General features: G+C 40.1%; 1 protein-coding gene across 1 annotated transcript; it reads left to right on the forward strand.

Moving 5' to 3' along the window:
• Positions 1 to 27357, forward strand: LOC134537872 (furin-like protease 1). The gene is made up of 12 exons (XM_063378765.1): positions 1 to 185; positions 3548 to 3652; positions 5994 to 6149; positions 8027 to 8146; positions 9983 to 10154; positions 14378 to 14550; positions 18018 to 18147; positions 22117 to 22226; positions 22914 to 23071; positions 24011 to 24229; positions 26811 to 26953; positions 27093 to 27357. Exons 1-12 carry the CDS (start codon positions 33 to 35, stop codon positions 27293 to 27295), a joined length of 1842 nt encoding a protein of 613 aa, XP_063234835.1. The 5' UTR covers positions 1 to 32; the 3' UTR covers positions 27296 to 27357.
• Positions 27358 to 27915: the final 558 nt, after the last annotated feature.

Genomic DNA, 27915 nt, shown 5'->3' on the forward strand with positions numbered 1-27915 from the left:
GGCCGGGAGCTCAGTGGGCAGCACGCCGCGACATGCGCAGCCTGTGGCTGGCGACCCTGCTCTGCTGGGCCCCCGTCGCGAGTGCCGAGACGTCCTGGACCAATCACTTTGCCGTGAGAATCCGCGGTGGGGAGGAGGTGGCGCGGAGCGTAGCTGACAAATATGGTTTTAGCTTCATCACAAGAGTTAGTGAGCATGCTTTATTTATGTATTCATTTTTTAGCACTGTAAATATATGATTATTTCAATGTGAAATAAATGTTTTTATGACGTGAATTTTTATAGACCATACATTTTAAAATTTGAATACAAATTGATAATCCGTGTTAGTATTTTTGGTTTATGAAGGAATGCTAAAAAATTGTATGTAAGTATATCTTGGGCAAGGCTAAGTTTGATGTTCATTTAGACACAAAACAGCAGTTGTTCAACAGTTTACAGTTTTTTAAACCAAATGAAAACTTCATGTTATCTTTTATTTGTAATAAAAATCAGGCTTGTACATCAGCCCTGGATCTATGATTTTTCCGAACCGAGGCAGAAACTTGATAGTGGCGTCCCCTTCTCTTCCAGCATTTGAGATAAATTATTTAAAAAAAACTCACAAATATATACTGGGTGGGATTTTTTTGTGACCGGGTGAATAAGAACCTTCAATAAGTTTGGACTCTTTATTACCTAATAACTAATAACTCTCTTTTGTGTGACATAAAATTAAATATACATGAGGTAACTTACAACCAGTAAAGACAACAGAAAAGCAAGAAAATACACATTTCTTCAATCTTTAGGTCCCTGCATTTTTTTTCGTTCTAATCTTGCTACAGCTTTTACACGAAGTGCTTTCCTTTCTGCAAAAGAATCTTTTAGCTCATCAAATTGATCTCGTAGGCAGTTTTATTTTCAATGGCTAGGATCGCAAGGCCAGTTAGACATTCCTGACGCATTGTTGAATGCAGATAGCTTTGAATTATTTTCAGTTTGCGGAAGCTTCACTCACAGCTTGCAGATGGTGGTAATGTGCAGTGTATCCTTAAAGCTATACTAACATTAGGAAACACTTCTTGCAAGTCATGCTTGCACAGATGTTGGGACAAGTCTAATGCTCAACGACATCTTCCTGTTGAGATAATACCAACGATGAAGACTGTTTACCATCAACTCAGCCTTGAAGCTTCGAATCTTCAGTTGAATTATCTTGAATATCAAAATATTAGAATTATTCAAAATACCTGAAATCGTATTATCGAAAGCATCAGTGGAGTTTAATGATACACTTTTTACTTCTTAAATTTTATCTATTTTCGGCTGCAGAAAGCTTTTTTCTTGATGCGTTCATCATTTGCTCTTTACTCACTAAAAATTAAATTAATATATTTTAACACTGACGAATGCCCGAATTATGGAGCCCAGCAAAATGTGGGCCTGATTTCTATGTTTGGTAACTACCTTAACTTAAAAAACAAATACATACTTTACTAAATAACAAATTACAACTAGTACTCGTAATAAATAGATCAAATGACTTATCACACTGATAAAATATAATATGTAGATATTCTTTCTTACCTGTTGTTCCTGTCAATTGTTTATTTCTACTACAGTAGTTTAAATCCATGGTTTTTACTAATAATTATAGTAATGTTGATTACTCGCACACCCAATAAACAAACAGTGATCGTTACTTGAAGTTCGACCGTTCGGGTTTATTTGGCTCAACTCGTGTAGCCCCGTCCTCTTTTGTCTGTCGGAAAAAAAAAATAAATTGAAAGATTTTTTCTAGATGCAACGGGGATTTCCTTGGTAGGGACGTCACGTACACTATGGACACGTTCAAACATCCACTTAGGATACATTCAGAAATCAACTGGAACGTGTTTCAAAATGAAAAGAATAATCAATAGAACGTGCGTTGGATGCTAGGCGCTTGTGAAACAAGTTTTTTTTACTTCGAACACATGAATTTGGCGCTCCCTGAAATTGCCGCCCAGGACAGATACCCCGGTTTGCCTTCTCCCTCGCCCCCCCTAGATCCGGGGCTGATGTACATAGATAATACGTAATACATATTTACATTGTCACTTAAATATTCATTCTCTTTGTTAAATAACCAGTGAGGAAATACTTCTTTCATTATACTGTCCCATTTTCAAACAATCATTTCATATAAATGTAGAAAATAGCAAGAGACTCGGTAACTAACATCGCAGGTCTTGTTGGATAAAACAGCGTTAAGTCGCGGAAGGAATCACGAGTCAGTTCGACGCTGCAGTCTTCACCTGCAGTGTGTCTTGCCTGACGACTTCTCACTCGGACATTCCTCCCAGATCTTCCCGAGGGAGAAATGTGCGTGATGTTGCCAGGTTTACTCCGCCCGGTTGCGTAGCCAAGAATACTTTGTGGATATGATGATGGGAAATGAGTTTAACCTGCCGTAGCTGTTGCACTTATATTTACAGGTACTTGACATAGTAAAATTTTTAAATAATAAAATAATCATTATCGTCAAACATAATTACCACTTTCGATGAATTTGAAGTATTCCGAATGTCTACAGTTCTTTCTGTCAGTGCTTTGCAAGACCCTTGTGGCTGTGGCTGTGACCGCCAATCCGTCGCGCTCGTGTGATGTGGGTCGCGGGTTGTGATCCCAACCCCCAGGCACGACTCATGTTAATGAGTGCACAGTCGGCACCCAGGTGGTCCAGAGCTCATTATTTTCCTTGAGGTCCCTTCGCCGTAAGAATCACGTAACAATGTGGTGTAAAACCATATCAATCTACCTAATAATTAATTTTTTTTTTACACCAGGGTTATAAATTTTTTTGCCAAGAAGCTAAGATATGAGATGGTATTTTTTACTCAGGAATTATGTTTTCAGATGTGCTTGAAGCCATTACCACTCCATACAGGAAAGATATGGGGAGAGGTAATTAATCGTAAAAGGGTTGCCTGATTTATACGAAAGTTTCGTCTAGCAGTATCATAGAGAAGACGGTGACAATGATGGCTTGGCTTGAAGCACATTGGAGAAACTAACAACACAATGAGTGGAAGAATAATCCCTGTTTACCATATATAGCAGTTTTAACTTGCAATTTAGTCAAATTCATACAGTTAGCAAATGGCAGAATGCATGTTCTAAACTGAATGGTTTTCCATCGTATAAATCCAGTTGCTTCTCATTTCTCTACAATGTTAAGAGCAAGATGGTGCCTACCAATGTTGGAAAATTTTTTCACATTGGTGTCCTGCTCTGTTGTAATCTGCGAACTACAATATTCTTTTTGAAATCTATCTTAAACAGTATTTGTTTGCACAAAATCTTTTAGTTTCACAGTTGGTACAAACATTGAAAAAAACTTGTTCAAATAATCTAGCCTTTTTTTCTGATAATATTGGTCATTGTATCATTTGTTAATTAAAAGCTTTTGTAAAATAAAATTGGCCTGTAACTGCTCTGGTGGTGACATTGAATAATGATTGTGTTCCATTTAAAGAAATTGTATTGTAGCTTTTGAAACTAATGGCTGTAAAATATCTTAAAGCTATTTCCAGAGGATGATTTTTATCATTTCCAACATCCTGAAGTTCCAGCTCGCGAGAAAAAGAAGGCGGATGTGCATTTGGAGCGAATAGTTAATGATCATAGGGTAAGAGACACAGTCGTGCAATCTTAAGAAGTGTGTTTATACTCTATCTCATTGAATTAAACTAATAATTTTACTAAACGGCTTTACTCTCATTTTACTATTGAATGTGTTGCTTTAGTTATTTAAAGTGTTAAGATTAGGTTGGAGTTATTGTTGTAATAACTATTTGCTAAATCTGATTTCTATTTTGTGTGTGGTTATTTAAGATTACATTTTTTGTTTCTTTTTTGATTCAATCATATTCAATACTCTTCAAGAAAAATGTTTTATTAAATTTCTCCTGATTTATGTATTTGAATACAAAAACCTTTATTTGTTTTACAAAAGTAACAATTAATGTTTATTCATTTACAAAATAAAAATAAGTATAAAGTTATGCTGGCTTAATTTGCAGTATTTTATATGTACTGTGACAATAATGTGTTTGGTCATCAATTTAAAATATTGTAGAACTTACTTATAACATCACATGGAAATGTGGAATTTCATTGCTATAACACTGACAGTAAAAAAAAAAGTTGTTTTAGTGACTCTGAAATATTTATTAGAACATACACAATTTTAAAGTTTTGCAGTAGAGAAAGAAACGGCCAACTGATATTTAAAAAAAAAAATCAGATTCTGAGTATTTCAGTTACGTTAGAATCAAGGATGTCTGTCAGGTCGTTAGACAGAGACCAAAAAAGCCAAAGTGATGAGAGAGTTGAATGAACGCCAGGAAACAGATGCATTATCCAACCTTTTACCTCCTTGTCTGCGAGAAGCTTGAATGGTCGAAAATAAGCTGTAGTTGTTCTGAAATGTTAAACAATGCTGTTGTGCAGATAGGAGACACATTTGATATTGTTTCCTTGGGTGACTGAATTTCTATAAAAAAAAAAAATTGGTTGTCTGTAAAGTCGGCTTACGGACGATAGTTTAACGTGACAACGTCATAACAAAACATTGATGAAATGATTGATCCAGAAGAAAATGAAATATCATATTCGGCCTGAGACTGAGCCGTAATAGGTTTTTGCAACCAAACCATTTAGGCATTAAAAATATATTCTTTGAGGAAGAAATTTTTTTTAAATTTTTCTATATTTTGTATGATAAAATCTACCTCTGCATACTTCTATGAATAAAATTGAATCATTTTTAATGAATTATCACTATTTCATATGGATACAAAGAAGGAGTAAAATGAAATGTAGGTACAGTTTAATTAATAAATTTACTTTCATTTGCATTCATTAATTGAGATATATTTATTACTTTTGAAGTGTCGTGCGCGCCGTATTTATTTTTACAAGTACAAAAAAAAAATTTCAGCCGCCGGGATTTGATCTGTCAACCTATCGAATGGTCGTCAGCGTTGCTAATCGCACAGCCACGAGGCCATATCGGAAACAATTGTTTAAGATGTTATAGATTAATAACATTCCACGCACTATATTTGTTTGAATTTCTTTTAACTAGCTTATTCTCTGTTGGACTCGAAATATTTACACGCTCGTGGGCTCATAACTATAATACGGTGTGTGATTTAGTGGATAAAATAATAACTCATGACAAATAATTACCAATGTCAAACTAAAGCGTGAAAAGTATCATACCAGCAATAAATATTTAGTTACACAGCTAAAACAATACTCATACAACACTGTTTAAATATACTGATTTACACTAGTAAATAACATAATATGTACTTGTAAGAACGCCATTTCCTTGCGAATATACTCCCGTGGCGCGGTGCACAACAATAGCCTCGAACCCCGGCCGAGTTCTCTGTACCGTCCGCATCATACCAGAGAGATACCACGCATGCGTAAACAGGACACATCCGTAGTGGGGCATCCGTAGTGGGACATCCGTAGTGGAACATCCGTAGTGGGACAATTTTTCGTGCGTGCATCCAGCGTTCATCGATTTATTAAACGTCACGTCAAAAAAAAGGATTTAGAGAAAACACATGTGCATGCTGCCTCACATGTCGGAAGTACAACTTCACAGAGAGAGTTGTAATATGTATAAGAATGTATGCGAGTGCACAAGAAGGCAATTGTGCAAGTATGCAAGTGTACACGTATAAAAGTGTGAAACTGTGCAAGTATACAAACATGAAAGAGTGCAATAATGCAAACATGCCATCGAGAGCCCCGCTCATGATCTTTGCACTTTTCATTGCCTTCTGACCGTTGGTCACACTCTGATATTGTCATCGCCTCGACGTACCCTACCCAATTTGAAACACTGGTCAAATACTTCACTGAGGCTTGTTGCCACGTGACTCCTTTTTGTAGCACACGAGGAACTGAATGTGTTGGTGGTCACCTGCAACTTGCTTGCTCGCTCGCAGGCCTTTTGGGTGGAGCAGCAGTCACTACGCCGCAGACACAAGCGCAGTGACTCTGGCTGCGCGGCCGTGCGTCCCTCGGACCGGCCGTGCCAGCACGCTGCGTCTGAAGACGACGTGACGTTCAACGACCCCTGCTTCCCCCAGCAGTGGTACCTGGTGAGTGTGGTTCGAAACGTTTGTGTGGCTTGCATCGCATCCATGTGGTGTCGGATGTTAGGACGACTGCGCCACGTACCCCTCGTACAAGTAATTGGAGATGAAAAGTGTAACTGCGAAAAAGCCTAATGGCACGACTGGTTTTATCAGTTAACAGTGCCACCTCGTGGCTGGAGACTAGTTGCATGTTGATGTCCGAACTCGGGCTAGTGGATTACCATGTATTGATTAAACAGCAGAGTCCCCAAGGTGAGCTCCGAGGATGGACGAAAATGATATGAAGTAAATAATAATGAGCCGGCGGTGAGGCCGGCGATCATCAAAGTTCGAACTGCGTACAGAGAATCATAGAGTTGGCGGGGCAATGCGTCGCTTTCCCTCCTTTTCTCCAATCGCACCAGCACACACTCTCGCACGAGTTGTAATCAGGGACATAGCGAGCCAGAACGGCTCGTGTTGGCACCGTTGTGGCAACCTGTTACCGAGCTGAGGAGCAGCTCGAGAGCGGCATGTTTGTTTCCGGCGGTCTCACGGGATGTGTAAAAACCCTATATTGGAAATTCTCTTTCGCACCACATTTTCTGATGGTTATGGCTTTCAAGGCTTTTGTGCCATTTGGTACGTTTAAGGAAGGGGCTTTTGCTTACAATGCGTTCATGACTCGCGTCGCTGTGAACACTCTAGCTGTGTTGGATCAGGCACTTTTAGACAAAAGTGTTGTCAGGCGGGAGTGAATACATTTTTTGTAATTATGTTAGCTTAGGTGTTAGGCTTAATGAACTTAGGTAATGCTATTTTGTTCATGTATACGAGCGAGAATATTTTCAACAATGGCATGCTATAGTGTGTTTATAGCTAGGGGCCTGAAAAATTAGCATCTTGCCTTAGATGCTATTTTTTTTTTTTTTGCTAATTTATACTTTAGATGCTATTTTTGCTAATTTCTAACATAGATGCTGGTTTAGCTAATTTCCTAAATAAATGCTTTTTTTTTACAGCTAAATTAGTTTAAATGTCATTAATTTGTAAAAAAATCTTTTCCACAGACTTTCTCATCTCACATAAGAAAGGCGTATGATCATGTAATAAGATGAAAACAAAACAGGCTCCTCTTTCTTGGGTTATGCTGTAGTGGTAGTGCGAAGTAAATCACAGCAATACTACAGATACATGGCGTTCCTCCAAATGTTACACTTTACCCATGCATTCTGGTTATTGTTGTTTGCACTATTTTTGTGACCATACCTCGTGATAGTGCCATGCTTCTGTGATGCAGCCAAACTACACATCCCAATTAATCCAGTGTTATTCTATTAATTGACCTTGCAACTTAACATTTGTTAGCATATGGCAGTACCAATTTTTTTTTAGTTAAATAAGAATTTACCTAGCTTTTTTTTTGTGGTTTTAATTTAAACAGACATTAAAAAAATTGTGGTTGTTAGACAAAAGTAAACTAAAGGGTTAATTGAAGGTATTTGTATATATTAATATTTAGTTTACAAAAATTTAGAATGTATATATTAAGTTTTAAATAAGTTGCATTTAAAATGCTAATTTATAAAATAATTGATGCTAATTTTTCCAGCCCCTATTTACAGCAGACTAGTTAAAGACTGTTTTTCATTATTACTTTAATGTGAGTCATCATTAATTCATAAAGAATTTTATTTTAGTTTAATTGATTTTGTCTCAGTATGGAGCTGGATGCATCTCGATTAGTGTGTTCTTATACAAGAAAGACCTACTGTATTTTAAATAATCCGTCTTATCACGACAGCAGTTTGGTTTCGAGAATGTGGAAAGAACTAGTCTGATGGATAGACGGTGCGAGGCGCCGCGAGCGCACCCGGCCTGAGAGGGGGCGTGTGTCGTAGAGGAGCTGCTGGCTGAACGTGGTGTCGGCGTGGAGGCTGGGCTGGACTGGCCGCGGGGTCACCTTGTCCGTGCTGGACGACGGGCTCATGCACAGCAACGCAGACATCTCCCCCAACTACGTAAGTGCCACAACCTTCTCTTTGGCATTACCTTTCGAAATCCCTGCCTGTAAAGTGTTTGGTACTGCTGTATGTATTCTGATAAGCTTTTTAAATTGCCTGAGGTGAGTCTATAAAAATAACATACGACACAGCAACACAATTAATAAAATGCCACATGACAAAATATAACGATACATCCATGTAAATTACACAAAGTCTTTAACTATCTGATAGTCATCACACAAATGGCAGAAATAAACACAGAAACCAGTCAGATTCCTATTTGTGCACTTCTTAAATGACCAGAAAAAAAAGGAAGGTGAAATTTAAGATATGAAATTATTTATTTATTTATGAACTTGAAATATGCATACAAACAGTCCTAAGACTCTAAAAATGTGTAAGCAAAATACAAGACATACAATAGGTATAAACACACAGTCCCAACATAACCCTTCTACCATAAATGGTTAAAAAGATAAATAAAAAAAAACATTAAAATACTAATAGAAACACTAAAACTAATTTGGGTTTGTGATTTATGATTGACTTATTTTCGGTGAATACAGTATTTATATTAATGATATTACATTACGTGTTACATTGGTTACCTACTGTAGGCACTAACTAAATTTGTTTCTTTGTTCACAAAGGCCTTTATCATTTAAATATCAGAAAAACAATGACTTTAGACAATTTTTTTTTTACCTGAATATGTTTGAATTTACTCCTTGCATAGAACCCATAGACTTTAACAAATTTTATAGTAATTATTATGTTCTTTAAAGATTGAAAATGAATATTTAAAGGACATCACCTCAAACAATAACTGCTTCCAGAGCCCATGGATGTTTCAAAGTAATAGACATTATAAATGAAAAATAATCTTTATGGGAAATATTCGATTAGTAGATAATGCAGTTTTATATCATTTTTGAATTATACTACTTTAGGTGTGTTGAGGGAGAAATTTTGGTGTGCATCGAAAGTGTAATGAAACAAATTGTAAATTTAACATGTACAGACTCGAGCGTCATCAATATGAAGGATCCGTTTGTGGCAACATGCACCCGTATATATTCACTTTTGTGAATATTGGGTAATGCAACAAGCAAATTAGTTTGCCAAAATAAAACTTTACGATAGTGAAACTATCCTGGAATACACTTTGTGAACTTGAATAGTCATAGGGAAACACAACTGCAACCTCAAAAATACCTATAATTTATTAGCAGAGAAAATTGTGTTGGAAAAAAATGTGGAATCAAAGATATTCAACATTTTTGTTGGTTCTCTACAGCATTACGAATGTGGCACTATATTTTGTGTATTCTTGAATGTAAAAGTTGTAGTTATATACATGCATTAAAATTTAAAAAAATTATAACTTCTAATGCATGTACATAAGTACACAAACAATTTTTTTTCCACATATCTTGATGCACAATCCTCGAAATTCCCAAGATTAGCGAACCTCTGTCCATTTTGAATTGTGTCGCAGATGTTCACATTTCAGTGAACTGGCCTTGCGCCCGCCACCCTTGAGGCCTGACAGCAGGGGCGCAACAACAGGGGGGGGGGGGGGGGCAAGGGTATTTTGCTCCCCCCCTCTGAAACCTTGAAGTGGGGGCAAACGGGGGCAAAGAAAGTGCTGTGTAATCAAAGTTTAGATTATAAAACTGCTTAAATAGCACCGTTTTCCACCTTGAAATACAAATTTTCCCGGGGGAGGACCCCCTGACCCCCCGCTTCAATAGGGGGGATCGATGATTCTTTATAAAAAGGTATATTGCCCCCCCTTTGGAAATTTAGTTGTTGCGCCCCTGGCTGACAGGTGCCGGCCTGTGCTTGCAGGACGCCGCGGTGAGCTGCAGCCTGGCGGACCTGGATGAGGCTGACCCCGACCCCACCCCCGACACCACCTCCCCGGACAACGGCCACGGCACCTACTGCGCGGCCATCATGGCCGCCGCCGCCGACAACCACTACTGTGGCGTGGGCGTGGCCTACCAGGCCCGCGTCGGAGGTGGGCGGACACACACCCCTCCCGTGGGATCTGGAGGGTTTCATTGACTCGGATTAGTGGCGTGGGCACAAGACATATCTGAATACTAATCCAATTACAATAACAAAAAAATTGTGCCGTTAATTAGTAAATTCGACACGATATATTTTAAATTTTTATTATGATTTTAAATTTTTGTGTGGAAATTTTATTTGCTCTACTAGAGTGTGAATTTAATTTGTTAGTCTGGTGTACTCCTCTGAGTTAAACTTTGTCTCAGTGCTCTGAAGCCCCTTTCCCATCGGCGTATCGGATATTTTGCTGGCCTAATCCCTGACTGGCAGACCGCTTACCATTTCCCCCGCCTTCAGTCACGTCTCAAGCCTGTAATATTATTTCTCTTCGTGACCCTAACTGCATAGACAAGCCTGTAGCTTGCAGGCGACCAGTTCGCAGAGACGAGCTGAGATTGGCTGTTTTCATCACGTATTAGTATTGTGTTCGCCCCTCTGCAGCCACGACAGGGCGAAGTTTCCCATCAGCGTTGCATTTTACCCCACCTCCCCCCCTTCTCAGTTCCAAGTAAGACAAATGACCGGTCGTAACCCCCTGGACACCAGTGACCGTTCTCAAGGTCTACCCGAAAAAATGAAGGCGCCAGAACTGATAGCAAGCACTACCTAGCGACCAAGTCGCGAACCTCTCCGCTTGCCTACCCTCTAGGGCGCCAGAGAGCAGCACCTGCTTGCCCTTGAGTTATATGGACGCCGTGGTCGAGTCAATTGTTTTCAACTCAGACCCCTTCCGACAGAGGTCTCTACTGTCGCCCAGTGTGGCCAACTTCAAGACTCCTGCTAGAGTTTTTTTCTCGCCCGCATTCGGGCAAGTTCGGAATCGTTCGGCGGCCCAGACCTCCCTCCACCTGTTAGAGCCGGCGGGCTACTTTTAATTACGAGACGCGGCTTCCCGCGAGACAGATCAACTCTCGTCGCGTCTGCAGACAGACCTCCATCGAGTATCGGCGAATCGGCAAGACTTCATCCGACCGCTAACGACTATGTAGTCGCTTCGTATAAGGGATGCTATCCCTCAAGTCAATTCTAGTAGATTAGTCTGTCTGCATAGTTTAGTTATTTGCCTTAGAAATTTTTCTCTTTTAAATTTTAATCATGAAGAAATCATCCGCGTCCTGCCGCGCAATTCGCGAGCTCCATACCCTGGCTGACTCCACGACTGCAGCGTGCTGGGCAACTCCCCTGTTTTGGTGAGTGATAGTTCGCGACCCCCCCTCTTTTTTCCCCTTAAATTTTTTTTTTGGGCATTTTCTGCCCCATAGACTGCCTGTATACAAGTTCTAATCAGTTTTGATTTGGACTGTTGCAGACAGGGTCGATGACAGGGAGAGATTGAGTGCTCCCATCTCGTGGCCCCTCCCCTTCCTGTTCCGTGGGTCACGTTAGAAGAAACGTTTCTACCACCCGACGTGATCGTTTGAAGACCTCGGGTGGTAATGTAAATTCAACATTCCCCCCTTACATAGCTACGAACTATCTTAAGCGGAGGACCAACGCACCAGCGACCAGTGTTTTTCTTAAGAAAATGTAGAACGAATAGAACTAATTATCAATGTAATCATGGGATCCATCCAACTTTGGGTGTGAAACTCATAATGCAAATGTGTATATTTCAAACTAAGAATGTAAATTGTGTTAACTAATCGCTGGCCGGCCCCTTTTCGTTGTTCCTTTTTTAATCTTTGAAACTTGTTAAAACCTTTTGTGTGTAAAATAATGGAAACAAGATAATTCATAAAGGGCAAATAAAACAGGAAAACTATAGATCAAGTTAATCGTGTAGTTTTTTTTTTATTTATTGATTTTATCGATCCACACCAACTTCCTCCTTGCTTGTTACAGGAAGTTCCTAAATTTTGTTTGTTCCCCAACTCGTGCCGCCTCTGGTAAATCCATTTATTTATTTAACTTATTTTTTTTGTATCCAGCAGGTTTCCAAGGCCTTTTTAATTAATTCCAAATACAGTAATTCTATTTTGAGGCACATGGGGTGTTACAAAATGAACAAGGACAGTAATATGGTGTTTATTGCTAAAATAAGGAAATGTGTTGTAAACAACACTATATAACATAACACATCCCTCAACTGAGTTTTAGAATTTGTTAAAAAAATTACGAGAAAATAATCCTGGCCTGCCTTTACTTAAACCAGTAAAATTTTAATTATGGAAATGGAGACGAGGCTCGCCAGCTGTCCACGTGCCTGTCTGTGGCTGGGGCGTGATGCAGGTACCGCCAATTCCTCCATTGCTGCTACACGCCTGATCCGATTAGCAGGGGCTCCTTGCTACCTCCTTCCCTTTCTTATTGCTTTCCCATTTGAGCCTGGAGAATTCTCTGCAGCTCTGGAGGGTTCGGCACGTTCCCAGAGCCCTGTCTGGTGAAGAGGTGTAACTAGGATGCCATTGTTCTCGGAGCTTCCAGTGTTAAGTCGGGGGTTCTGAAGACAAAGCACTTTGGAGAACTACGAAGTTGACTTGGCAGGTATATAAGATGGAGGCCAGCCTGCAGCGAGTGGTGTGGGAGTGACAGAGGCAGGATGCGCACGCAGCGTGGAATGGTGCTGTACCTTCTGGGCAGGATGCACACTTAGCTTGACACAGTACCAGCCACTGGCTCCCCTATCCTTCGCTGGCACGCATGACAATTAATTTTTACATTATCACTGCAATAAAACCTGTATGGACTTTGCTGCATGAATTCTATATTGATTTTACTTTAGCAATTTGTAGTTGTGTGAGGAGTGATTTTTTTCATTTACATCAGTGGAATGCAGTTTTTTTAATCAGGCATACTTAAACTTGATTACTGATACAATTTTGGCAGGATAATTTCAACATAAAAATGGATAACATTCTGATACTTAAAATCTTAGCTTTTACAATTAGCATTTGTAGAGTCTACTGTAGTAGTTAATGTTTTCAAATAATACAAATTTTGGTGTAATTAATCTTGAAAACATACATAATAATGATTTCACTTATTACACAATGTAACAGGAATAATGGTGGTAAAGAAAATAGAGTCTCTTACCAAGAGCGTACAAAATATTTCAATTTTAGGAGGAGATGGATAGAACCGCTTTACCTGCTGTTTGATTTCAAATTTCTTTCCCTTATTAGTGGTAATAATTGATTTTTTAAATTTTGCTTAGGAATTAGGAGGAGCTATATTCCTTCCTTCCTCCCTTTATCACCCCCTACCTGCATAATATCTGGTATATAACAAACATCAGTAAAATTCAAGAAATGAATTGAGTGTCAAGAAGATTCTGATTTTTTTTGTTTATGTAGTGAATAGATTTACATATATCTAAGCCTCTTTTTAATATACTTTTCGTTACCAAGACTTTTATGTAGTAACAACGGCATGTGCTTATAGATACTGTTGGCATAATTTACATGAAACCGTTTCTCGTATGCACTTTATAGCATCAGTCTTATTTCACCTACTGTTTGCCACTGACATCACATTCTTGCCAACATTACCAAAGAAGGACATTCGAGTAACTGGGCAAGTCTTATCTGTGTCTGCCAGGTGTGGGTAAATACATAATCTTGACAGTAATTTCAGGTACCAGAAAACAGCTCTTTACTAACGAGGCTTTGCAGAGGACAACGCGTGTGATTCGGTGGTTGTTGAAGAGACCTGAGGGCCCAAACTGAGAAAAAAAAATTGTGTGTTTCTGTTTATGGATTCATTTGACTGCCACTTGGGTGCAGTGTGAGATGTGTCGCTCAGCACCCACGTGCGTTTGTGCAGGGCCGCAACTGGGGGGGGGGGGGGGGGGGGGCAAGCGGGGCATACGCCCCGGGCGCAAAGCTGTGGGGGCGCCGAAATCGCTTGCATTGTAATTCCTACTACAACTGGTACCTAGTAAAACGTTTTTTTAACTTGCATGCCAGGAATTTATAATCTGCTTACAATATAACGTCTCAACATATTTAATGAACAAGTCTAGTGATTATATGGACTACTTTATGGACATAGTGGGTTCATGCATGGAAGGTACAGTAGCACAGAAACTGTTACATGCAGGTATGGAAAATGCTTAAATAGCACCCGGACCCCCCGCTTTATTGGTGTGGTATTTGCATAAAAAGAGGGGGGGGGGGGGGGGCGCATGAATCCATCCATGCCCCGGGTGCCAGAGACGTGCGTGTGCGGCAGGCGTGCGTCTGCTGGAGCGGCCGGTCACGGACCTGCAGGAGGCGACCGCGCTGGTGCACGGACTGCTAGAGGTGGACGTCTACAGCGCCTCCTGGGGGCCCCGGGACGACGGCGGCCAGGTGGACGGCCCGGGCGAGCTGGCGCGCGCCGCCCTGCGCACCGGAGTCTCCCGGGTACTGGGGCCACCTCTGCGTATACTCATACCTCATACTCGAATATTTGTGCACGTAATCAACATGTCAACATGTACATTGCAAATGGACAGAGTGAGAGGCTCCTGGCTCGGAATCACAGTGAGGTACCTTTTTTTAAATCATGTTTTTCCGTGGTTTTTCTCGAAAGGAAGATGCTGTGATTGTTTTTTTTCTTCCTGCAGATCTATCTCTCCAAGTATCTCGCTCATGATGTTTGTCTCAGATAGTTTGCGTGATTGAGGGAATAATTCACATTGATGATGATGATGAAGTGTGTAGTACCAATTGACCATGTATTGTTTTATTCACGACAGAATTATTTTGAAATGGTAGAAACCAACGCTATTTGTGTTAGTAGTATAGCTTGAATATAAAAGCATAAGTCAATAAATAAATTAAAACATTATATATTTATTTATATATATATAATATATATATAGCCTACTGCAGCAATGCTCTTGGCTTTGTAGTTAATTTTTGGCTTCAGTCAAAATTGTATAGTCTGTAAATTAATGTGTTCAGCATTTTGGTTCTATTATTGCAGTAATACAGCCCAACTCTCAATTCCAAGACCCCTGGAACAATGAACATCTCAAATAAACAAAAATTAAAAATAAAATAAACAAAAATATAAATATATACATATTTCCGTTCATAGAATTCCGTTCCATTTTCACAAAATTACTCCTATCAATTATTGCAGTATACAGAGAACTAAGATGTTTACACATCGAAAACTTACATTACTATTGACTCTAACACACTGACATTTGGGCCTAGATTAGTAGCCGTAAACTACGTGGTTTCTCATGCAGTAACATAATGTCTTCACTGATATTGTGCAAATTTTTTTCATAACTTTTTCATAACACCTGCCTCTGCAGCTGCTACTTACCACCTCACCCGTCTACCAAAGCATAAAATTTCTGTTGATGTCTTCCCAGGAACATCTTTTGAAGATATGAGAAAAAAAAAAATTAAACTTGTTAAACACAACATGATGGTATAACTAAGTGCAGAGATCAAGACCTAGCTGATAGTTAATGTGCTCAGGAAAGCGGGGGCATAGTCTTTGGTTTACAGCTTGCGACTCATAGGTATATACTTTAACTACGCCTAGAAGAAACCAGTGCCATTTTGTAAACTTGAACTGACAAGCAAGAAAAACACGTATTTTCAAGTTTACATTTTGCAAGCATCTTTTTGTATTCCACCAGCTAGCTGGTGCAGCCAACTCTGTTTGAACTTTATACCAGCAGAAATTTTATTTACAAAATGAGTCAGTTGATACTTCTATAGGGAAAGGTCGTACATTACTGACCGTCGTACCAACCAGTCCTAGTTCTCACTTCTGACACTAGGTAGCAGCACTTTGCAGGCGTTCATGAATAAATTTTACCTCCATAGTTTGTATTCTTTGGCAACTACCATCTTTGTACAGAGTTGTAGGAACCGTGAGCCGGTGACTGTGTTCTTTTACATTTTGTGTATGATAAGTTGTTATCTCCTTTATGGGGTAAGTTGTTTCTTTTTTAGCATCCACTTGATCTTTTGAGTATAAGGTCTAATTACATGGTATTTAATTAACAATATTGAGATAAATGTGCAGATCGCATTAATGTTAACACGTTGCTGTCATACAGTACTGACCAAGAAATATATCAACAAAATAAACACATTATAGCTTTTTTTTTTTCATGTTTGCTAAGAAAAATCACGTTCACATGATAATCTACCACCACACACTAAACATTAGTTGCAGCCATTAGATCGGGCTGTTATGCGGCCTTTCAAAGGAGCATTCAATCAAGCTTGCAGTGTCTGGATGAGGAAATTAAAAAATCGCTCAGAAAGATGTTGCTGGTCTGGTTAACACTGCCTTCACTTCAGTCTGTAGAATGATTTTGGCTCAGTTAGCTATTGCGTGTACAGGACTCTGGCCTTTGAACCCAGGTGTGTTCTAAGATTTGGATTTAATTCCTTCTGAGCACTTTCGAGAGACAAAAACAACTGATGATGATGCGACTTCAGAGGATCAATGCCAGTGTGCAACATTGTTGCCCTCTTCAAATTTTAATGTTTTCAACTGCATAGTTTCCAAATCTGGACCTGCATCACCTCTTCCTCCATCTCAGCTCACTGAACCACATACTGGGCTGTCTTCGCTCTCTCCAAACAATCAGCCAGAACAGGGGAGTTTATCGGCTCTCACACCAACCATTCAGATTGAACTGCAATCGAAATATTCTACAGTTCTCACTCCAACTAATCTCACTGAACCCCAACCAGGACCTTCATCATCAGCTCCCGATTCAATCTCACATATCAATGTTTTACTGCCTTGTTCTTCGTCTTCTTCAGAAACTGTTGATCTCAACAAAATACATACATAATTGAAAAGATATCTCCTCCCAACAAACCTTCAGACGTCAAGACGAAAAAAAGAATTCATCGAACATAACAATCAGAGATCCTTACCTCAACACCTTATAAAGATCTACTTGTGGAGAGAAAAAAATTGACTGAAGAGAATGGATGGAAGCAGAGAAGAGAAGGTGTTTCAACTGTCGCGTTGCAGTGTGCTGGTTGAAAAGTGCCCGTCTCTGCAGACCACCACAGTAAGGCTAGGCTCGTGGCAGCAGCAACGACTGTCACACGCACAACATGCGGGTTGACGTGGCGTGAAATACGCACCAACTAATTAAAAAAATTTTTTGGTTCTCAACTCTTCAGTGAAACATTCTGGCATACATTCTTGCCTTGTCAGGAGGTTGCACAAGATGTTGCAGAGCAGTCTTGCTGTTGAAGCCAGGACTAGCCGGCCACCCTTTTCTCACCTATCACTGTCTTGCATTGGCTTCTCATGTCTCTGCCCCCACCCTTCTCCAGTCCCATATCGCAGGTATGGAAGGCCCAAGGACTATGTAAAGGACCTGAAATATTTACTAAATCTTTAATAATGCATCGTCTTTTTTATGATGTCTGACTTTGCAGGCTTGTTAAATTGTACACCTTGTGCCATTTTGAGGCTTGTTTTTGCATTGAGGGAAGTCGTACATGCACAAAAAGGTAAGGGTATTATTTATAATTATTTTCGGAAGACATCTGGGTATTAGAATTAATGAAATAAAAAAATATTAAATGGAAAAATAATTTTGTAATAGAGAAGGTTAAATATGGACTTTGTGCAAAAACATAATTTTTCAATTTAGGGGTTAGAGAAAGGTCAAAATAGGTCCAATTTTCAATAACAACTGCTTCCTTGGAAGTAACAACTGTTTCCTGGGGAGTATTAATTGTGTTAGAATTAAGCTTTAATTGTATTTTACTTACCTTGTATTACAATTTACAGTTTTTATTTCCATTACTTTGCCATATGTACTATTTATTATTTTCTTAATTTAACCTTCGCGCCAGAAATCCAGTGTCCTGGACAAACGTTGCAGGGAAGGAACGGGAAAGGCGCGATATACGTGTGGGCTGTGGGGAACGGCGGGCTGAGACACGACAACTGCAACTTGGACGGATACGCCTCGAGCATCTTCACCGTGTCCATCAACGCCCTCACGCAGACCGGTACGTTCTGTCTACTTCAGAGATGAGCGTAGCTGAGCATGTGCAGTGTGTACGAGGCAGCTGAAGGCAGCGCTCTCAGGCAGACCGGTATGTTCTGTCGACTTCAGAGATGAGCGTAGCTGAGCATGTGCAGTGTGTACGAGGCAGCTGAAGGCAGCGCCCTCACACCGACCGGTACGTTCTGTCTACTTCAGAGATGAGCGTAGCTGAGCATGTGCAGTGTGTACGAGGCAGCTGAAGGCAGCGCTCTCAGGCAGACCGGTATGTTCTGTCGACTTCAGAGATGTGCGTAGCTGAGCATGTGCAGTGTGTACGAGGCAGCTGAAGGCAGCGCCCTCACACCGACCGGTATGTTCTGTCGACTTCAGAGATGTGCGTAGCTGAGCATGTGCAGTGTGTACGAGGCAGCTGAAGGCAGCGCCCTCACACCGACCGGTACGTTCTGTCTACTTCAGAGATGTGCGTAGCTGAGCATGTGCAGTGTGTACGAGGCAGCTGAAGGCAGCGCTCTCACGCAGACCGGTACGTTCTGTCGACTTCAGAGATGTGCGTAGCTGAGCATGTGCAGTGTGTACGAGGCAGCTGAAGGCAGCGCCCTCACACAGACCGGTACGTTCTGTCGACTTCGGAGATGTGCGTAGCTGAGCATGTGCAGTGTGTACGAGGCAGCTGAAGGCAGCGCCCTCACACAGACCGGTACGTTCTGTCGACTTCAGAGATGTGCGTAGCTGAGCATGTGCGGTGTGTACGAGGCAGCTGAAGGCAGCGCCCTCACGCAGACCGGTACGTTCTATCGACTTCGGAGATGTGCGTAGTTGAGCATGTGCAGTGTGTACGAGGCAGCTGAAGGCAGCGCCCTCACACAGACCGGTACGTTCTGTCGACTTCGGAGATGTGCGTAGCTGAGCATGTGCAGTGTGTACGAGGCAGCTGAAGGCAGCGCCCTCACACAGACCGGTACGTTCTGTCGACTTCAGAGATGTGCGTAGCTGAGCATGTGCGGTGTGTACGAGGCAGCTGAAGGCAGCGCCCTCACGCAGACCGGTACGTTCTATCGACTTCGGAGATGTGCGTAGTTGAGCATGTGCAGTGTGTACGAGGCAGCTGAAGGCAGCGCTCTCACGCAGACCGGTATGTTCTGTCGACTTCGGAGATGTGCATAGCTGAGCATGTGCAGTGTGTACGAGGCAGCTGAAGGCAGCGCTCTCACGCAGACCGGTATGTTCTGTTGACTTCGGAGATGTGCGTAGCTGAGCATGTGCAGTGTGTACGAGGCAGCTGAAGGCAGCGCTCTCACGCAGACCGGTACGTTCTGTCGACTTCGGAGATGTGCGTAGCTGAGCATGTGCAGTGTGTACGAGGCAGCTGAAGGCAGCGCTCTCACGCAGACCGGTACGTTCTGTCGACTTCAGAGATGTGTGTAACTGAGCATGTGCGGTGTGTACGAGGCAGTTGAAGGCAGTGCTCTCACACTTTTCAGCTGCCTTGTGCCTTTAAGCTCTAGACATTGAACTGGCATGCAGCCCTTCACTGGTGATGTTCCTCTGCAGGGATCCACGTTGATGTCGCCAGGGGTTGTCGGGGCGTTAGAGAGACGTTAAATAAGAAGGGTGCCACTGTGTCTAGGGGGCATGGACCCGGATGAGATTTTTAGCTCTGGGTGTGATGTCGCCCGTGTGGGGACGTGACTCGACCCCCGTACACTGCCTTCAGAATAACCTACAATTATTTCTCCAGATTAATTTTTTATGATCTGAATTAAGTTTTGCTCTAGTGCTACTTAATTTCATAGTGTAACTTGGATTTTGGTGTGTTATGGTGTAGTACATTGCATTTGGGTGGTACACAGTGTTTTAATATGCTTTTCGTTATTATTTCGGTTTTATCGCAAACCACCATATAATCTTGTCCCTAGCCAATGGTAATTCTGTGATTTATTCCACGAGTTAATTTCTTACCAGTTTACGAATTTAAGTCTGACCCTAAAAAGTTTTGTGCTTTCTTCTGATGAGAACACATAATAAATAAACATGCTTTCTTCTGATGAACACACATTCTTTCTTCTGATGAATACACACACATACTTTTTTCTGGTGAATACACACACATACTTTTTTCTGGTGAACACTGAAAAAGACAACATGTTATTATGTTTGATTTTACAGATATTTGTATTGCAAAACACCTTATATTTTTTTTTTCAAATTAAATAGACAGGAAATTATTTGCATGCTTAATGCCAGACAGAGCTGCACACCAAAAGTTTTAAAGCAACAAAAAAAGTGCATTTGATTAGACAAATAAGCCAAGCTAATATTTGTATGCAAAAATGTTAGCTTGATTGCATGATACATGTGAAATACAACTACATACCTACCTAACTACCACGGTTTTCTAAAAGATAATGCAGTTACAGACACAGCAGAGAACACATAAAATACGTAACTCTAGGAGTAAGCCCTAGTTGAAGCAGGTGTGTCTGGGACACGGCATTTACTAAATTCTTACATTTATTGTTTTGCACTTAGGGAACTCTCACGGAACGAGAATGAACTGGCAATCAGGAGGTGCGCTGGCAAAATCTTGCAGGATGTCATTTCAACAAACACAGTGCAATGAACTCTTTCTAAAAAAAATACTCCTCATGGTTGATATACGTTATTGGCTCAGTATCATTTGTGTCTCCCGAAATGCCACAAGGCATAATGACTTATTTAATGCACCAGGGAGAAAGCAGGGAAAAGGAATTTCCTTCTTCTGTTGGGAAAAGAATCCATGCAGATCAGCTGGTGTACCTGGAAGGGCACTTGGCACTTCACGTGAGATCAGCCATATCACATGTCTATACTTAACCTTGGCAACACTGCAGGAGCATACCAGAATCCAGAATTTCATTTCGAGAGAAAATTGTGCCCAAAGAGAGAGGGGGGGGGGGGAGATAATAGAACATCTTGGCCCCCTTTTCAAATACTTTTCTTTTGTTTGTGGAAATGATATTTTTAGGACTTCTTAGGATTGCGGGGAGGGGTATAACCACCACCCCCCCCCCCCCCCCAATGTTCCCTTCCGCCCTTGCGTATGCCATTGCAACACTGGGTTTGTACTTTAAAGACACTCAAGCCTTTCTGATTACTGTGGTTAGGTTGGATACCCTGGTGGCAGCACCAGAGTTGATGCTGCCCGCAGAGTAGGTGTGTTGGTTGGATGCGTTGGAAATTAATCTCGCACTGGTGTGCCAGTGCCTAGGCTGCAAATATTATATTGGTTCTTATTGTATTTTTTAGTGACGGGGTGATCAAATCCATAGTATTTAAAGGATTCAATATTCTAGGAAAAAGAATTTAAGAAAAATACTAGAGAAACCATAGTAACTTAATTAAATTCAGCACAGCTTAAGTTTATTAGGTATATATTTTCCTTGTACATATACCATTTTTCCATTCTCCATGGTTTCGTATTTTTTATTTATGTAATTATATAAATAAAATTAATATATGTATTGATACTGGAAACTTAATATGTGAAACAACCATTTAAAAGTTAGAATGTTTCAGCAACAAAGTTACTATATTTTCTTTTAATGTAAATTATTTAATTTTCGACCCTTGGCATCTAAATTCAGATTCGAGGATATCTTTGAGGTACTCTCTGGAATTCGAATTCGAGATTCAGATTCGAGAAAATTTGGATTTGGCTCATCCCTGGTCTTTTTACTTCCCCAAGCAGAAAATATATGATTTTTTTTTCTAACTTTTGTTTTATGATGAGAGGTTCTTCAAAGTATCAAGTAAGACAGTGTAAGCAAACACATTGTGGAGGACGTAGAGGTGACAATAATCACAAATTATCACTTACGTAATTGTAATGATTTCTTAAATTTGTTTTTAATCATTTTTTACTGATGAGTTATGAAGGTGTTTCTCTGGAAAGTGCATGCAGGCAGAGCGCAGTGGTGTCGGGTGTTGTCAGGCCACGGCTGCTTCTACGACGAGCCCTGCTCCTCCACGCTGGCCAGCACCTACGTGGGCGGGCATCGCCTCCAGCCCAGCGGAGAGCAGCCACCGGGAAGCTCTTATGTGGTGAGCAAGCCGGCCACCAACAACCACACACAGACGTGTGGGTCTGTCTCTGTCACTACAAGGCCAAACTCAACCATTCAAACTGAATTTCAAGCAAAATGGTTTGAAATGAAAACATGAATAACTCAAAAACGTTCCTAGACCAACATACAATTTAAAAAAAGAAACCAAAAAAAACCATGACTTTTGTATTTGGGTGTTGCGTGGGGTATTAACATGCGTTTCTGTGTTATTTGTGTTTTATCGGAATTCACCATACAATTTTGCCCCTACTAATGATAGAAAATAAATGCAAATTCTTAACTCTCTGCTTTACCCACCATGCTAATACTCCTTATCTTTGAGAATTTCACTAAACGTTCAGCTATAAAAGGATTGCATTTCGTTTTTCTAAAAAATCATTTGTTACCACATAAGAATTACTTGTTTTTGGTTATCTGTAAATAGTTAGGCAAATTTTGATAGAATTTTTATTCTGATTTCTTGGTCTCTCAGAAGTCCCTTTCCTTATTTAGCAGAGCTGCTTAATATGTGCAAAATTGCATCTATGATCTTATTTTCAAAATATTTCTTCATAAATACCTGCACTCAAGTGTTAAGTAGAACCCTGTTATGATGTTTTGTTTCCTCTCGCCCCCCCCTTGGGAAACGTCGTAAAAGGTATCCACTTGTACTGGATGTGTCGAGGTGCAGAACACGGCGCCAGGCGCGCGCAAGGTGTCGCAGGTGCGTTGCTATCGGCAGGTGGTCCCAGAGCTGGACGGCCGGTGCCGTGACTCCTTCCAGGGGACATCAGCTGCAGCCCCGCTGGCCGCCGGGATGATAGCCCTCATGCTGCAGGCAAAGTGAGTGCCACCGCAGGGCTGAGATCACTGAGTGTAACTGTCACTCCACGTGACAGATTAGCGATCATGGGAGGCCTCCATAACGTGCGATTTTTTTGTCACAAAAAAAATTCTTTTTTTTTAAACGCAAAAAACCAGATGGTATCGATACAGCTGATTCTTAGTGACATTTCTTATGTCTACATGGCTTACAGTATGCAGAAGAGACTTTGAAGGCTTCCTATCCGTGGTCTTAAGTTTCCATTCAAAAGTATTGACCGCAAGCCATTTGCTTATTTAATAAATGTTTGTCTGTGCCAGTTTCTTATCCCTGTTTTAGTATTCAGAGATTTATTAAACGATGATTAAATCACATTTAATTCTTTTTCACTCCATTTTTTACATACCTAACTTCTTGTTAAAATGGTGAAATACTGGTAAACTACTTGAAGTTTTATGCTGCCTTCATAGATAATGATTTAAATAGTAGTTCTATGCCTGATTGTTAATGAAAATTACATTTTTTCACATTTGTGTTTATCATAGTTTTAAATTACCTATTAATAATTATAATGATTTGAATAACTTTAAATTTTATGTATCTTAAATATGAAGACCATTTATCAGTACAAAAATTTTATAATACACTTTGCCCCTGTGTCTTAAGATGCATTTATTTGTAATGTAAATAAATTGGTAAGCATGTAATTGGATTTATACGTATGAAATTTGTGAGTACGAGTTGTGGTAGTGTTAACCTGAGTATAGGTACTAGTTCATGTGAACCCTAGTAGAAACATTTATTTAAATTTGAATGATTCTAAATAACATTTTGTGATTATGTACTTGTTATTGTTTGAAAAGTATTTATGGAGTGGTGCACGTTATTGAGTAAGAAAGCTTTAGTTTGTGGTTTGGTGCTATAGGTACCAGCACTAGTGTTGTCTCGCGTGCCCGCAGCCCGCGGCTGTCGTGGCGGGACGTGCAGCACATCGTGGCGCGCACGGCCAGGAGCGCGGGCGACGAGGCGGGCTGGCGCGTCAACGCGGCCGGCCTGCGCTACCACCCGCTGCAGGGCTTCGGTGCGCTCGACGCTCTCCGCCTGGTGGAGGCGGCCGCCGGCTGGCACGGCGTGACCCCGGGCCCCCGCGCCGACACCGTCGCAGCCGCCCTGCCCCTGTGAGGCCCCCCGCTCCCTCGCCTGCTCGGGGCTTAACTGTAGCGATGACAACACATTACGCACGTCATAGCTTCCATAATGAAGTTTACAGATGCGAGAAATAAGTTAAAATAGTATTTTAAGGTGTATTAGGCCCTGCCCTCTACGATTTTTCCATCTTTTTTTGCGGTAATCCGCAACTATTTATCCCAATTTTCGGCATGTCAAGGCATAGATAATATCTTCCAGGCCTTCTATACCTTATTGCAACACACATTTACATAATGGTGCATTAATTTTTTTAAAAATTTGGGACTTAAATTTAACTGGGAGATATTCCGTACACCCCAAACCCTGGTCATTCGCCTCTTCCGTGACTCGATGCTGGTTCCGTCCTGATTGGGCGGTTGATTTTTAAAAATAAAATGCAGATAGTATTATTCCTCTGACTGTCAATGTTAAGTTTAGCAATATAATTAATTCTATTATTATTAAAATCAAACCCACAGACACACTTCTTGATATGCATAGATTACCTCAGTTCAACAAGCATTTATTATTTTTACTGTGCAGTACAAGCATGCACAAGTGTGTATGAACGAGATGATTTTGCTAATAAGCTTCAACTCAAAGGCCAAACATTTGTAATTTTCTACCATGTACAGTAAACTCCCTATTAACCGTGCATGCTACGAAAAAATACAGCACATATGTAAATCTGTATTTTATTACAAGTGAGCAAATTTTAACTCTACTGACGAGTGTATTGTGTGCAGTATACAGTAAAACGCCACAGGCCTTCTTGGAACTCATGCAGTAGGCTGGCAAGCGTTGCTATTTTTGTCTCTGTCGCACTTTGTTTCTAGTCGTGTGGTTGACACTTTTATGTTAATTATTCAGTAAAGTACTAAAATTTTAGCATCATTGAAATTTTTTTTTCTGTTTTATTGTAACTTTTACTGTACATAAATGTTTAGAGATTTTTAATTTGAAATTAATGTTTCCTTTTTTATTCCCATTTTCAGCTCTTTTGCGGATTATCAGCGCTTTTCACTATCCGCGGTGGCCCTGCCACTTAATTTCATGGATAATCGGGAGTGTACTGTAAAATAAAACTTTTTAAATTTATTTCTTTGTTGGTATACAGTAAATCTCTGTTAAGAAGTTAAGAAATTTTAGACATATTAACAGGAAAATTGTAACTAAAGTCGTAAATTTGTATGTATTTAAAGGTCCTGAGATAAATTTTTTAAAATTATGATGTAGGAAATTTTTGGAGTGGTATGTTTTTAAAAGTGATTTACATTACTAATTGAAAGAAAAAAAAGGTGTGTATGCTTATGTACACACTTAGAAGTTATACTTCTTTTGGTTTTAAGACGCTAAACTATTTTTAAATTTACCGTAACAAATATAAATTGAATAAATTTTCAGTATTCAATATTAATATATCATGGTATAATATTAATTTTGTAAATTATTGAAATAAATTTTTATTAGTAATGAAAACAATAATTATGCTGAATGTTTATTCTAATTTATTAAATTTTTTATTAAATAATTTAGAATGCAAATAAATTATAAGTATAGGAACATAACCTCAAATAAATACACCTAAAAATACACTTGAAAAGTTTATAAACACAATTTATATCACTAATATTCACAATAAATAAATGTTATTAATTATATGAACCAGTATTGAATATGAAATCACTAAATTTCTGAACGTGAATCATACATAGTTCTTCATTCACTGCTAGAATTCACTACCGGAGCAGCTAAATCAACTATCAAATCCTTTGATTTGCAGAGCAATAGGTTAAACTATGTATTTTAAATATTATAGCAAAATGATAAACAAATAAAATGTATTCAAATCAATTTGCTTAAATCACAATTTGTATAATCCTGTAATTAAACAAAAAGTTTAAAAAATATATATTTCACAGCTGAGTTTCGAACCACATTCCTTTAGCTGCACACTATAACCACTACACTTTGAAGCCTACAAGGAAAACATGTATTGTAGTTTTTATAGTACTACTATAAATACGTAGTTCTGCACGGCATTTCTAGCCAGTTTTAGCAAGTTGCATTCCTGCCTCTATAGACTCTTGTCTGAAACACCGCCTATGTTCTTCAAGTGTCTGGCGAGCTGCGAGTTGAAGATGGCCATTTTAAGTGATCAGCAAAAATAAAATGAGAGTCTATATGCTGTATAGGTTACTGCTTTACATTTTTTTCACATATAATCGGCGATGCAAAATTTGTGTGTAAATACTTGATGTGGTTTCTTATATTAGCATACAAAAATTACTAGAAAAATTTCTGAACAAGATACGGAAACCATGTATGACAATAACTCTTTTAGATGACTACCTAGATAAAAATTATAAATTTCTCAACAAAGAAACTGTGTTAGTTACATTTTTTTTGTAAACTTGTCGTAATCTAAAAATATTGATATTGTAATATAGGCATATTAGGTGAAAATATGAGGTAAGTTTTACTCTGAAGTAAGATTTAGCACAAATGGAGAGCCAAAGCTGTAGGTGCTAGGTAATGGAGCAGGCACTGCGAGGGTTGTTCTGGGTGCAGGAGCGTCGTGGCCCAGGACAGCCGAGCCGTGGACGTCTTCATGGATGCATCGCCTGGCCTCGGCACAGAACATGCCGTGGCCTGCGTGACGCTGCAGCACCGCCACCGAGGGCAGCTGGAACTGTTCCTCGTCTCCCCGGCCGGTGAGGGCCAGTCCCACATCCTTGCCTCTGTGCATCTCTAATAATTCTTCATGTATCAACTTCAAAAAAAAAATTAGGGGCAGGTTTAAATATAATAAGCTTTTTGTCCACCCATACTGTTATTTCTCTCTTCCTCCAGGGACGGTCTCTCAGCTGCTGACGCAGAGGAAGTTCGACAACTCGACGTCGGGGTTCGCTGCCTGGAACTTCACGTCCGTCCACTTCTGGGGCGAGGCGCCACGCGGCATGTGGCAGCTCATCCTCACCAACCACTCGAAACAAACTGCCGTCCTCAAGTACTTCCAGCTCACGCTCTACGTTTACAAAGTGAACGATACGTGATGCCATGTGGTTGAAGTTGTTCGTGGGCTGTATTAAAAACAAAAAATTATTAACATTCAAAACTGTGTACAGAATTTACTAATTAGCTATCAATGATTTTATATTGTATTTTAGCCAGTTGGGTTCAAGACGCTGGCACTACTACCGGCAGATAAACATGTTTAGGTGGGGCAGCCAGTCTCCCTGAATAAAAGCCTGCTTTCTCTAATCCCATCCGTTTAGACTATCTCACGTGAATAACATTTCGTTCAAGGATGTTCGGACTATCCTCAATTCTGAATTACAGATTATATCATCATCCTCACCACTCACTCAAAACCTGGTCTCAAATCCAATAAAATTGTTTCCCAACTCTTTTGGCAAATGGATGCTGCAGAGGTGGGTTTTCTCTGGGTACTCCCGTTTCACCCTCCTATTCATACAATCGTCTCTTTTGACCTCAATGTACGTCACTTTGCAATCAATCCATTACCTCTTAGCACTGTCTTTTGAAGAAATTTACAATGTGATGTTTCCAGTTGTAGAACAATGTCTTGTACAAGGCACCACCCCACAAACCATGGATGGTGTCACTCTGCGACTGGTCACATTGACACACTGCACGGTGTGACCCAGCCTTT

The sequence above is a fragment of the Bacillus rossius genome, chromosome 12 (assembly GCF_032445375.1).
Source record: "Bacillus rossius redtenbacheri isolate Brsri chromosome 12, Brsri_v3, whole genome shotgun sequence".
NCBI lineage: Eukaryota > Metazoa > Arthropoda > Insecta > Phasmatodea > Bacillidae > Bacillus > Bacillus rossius.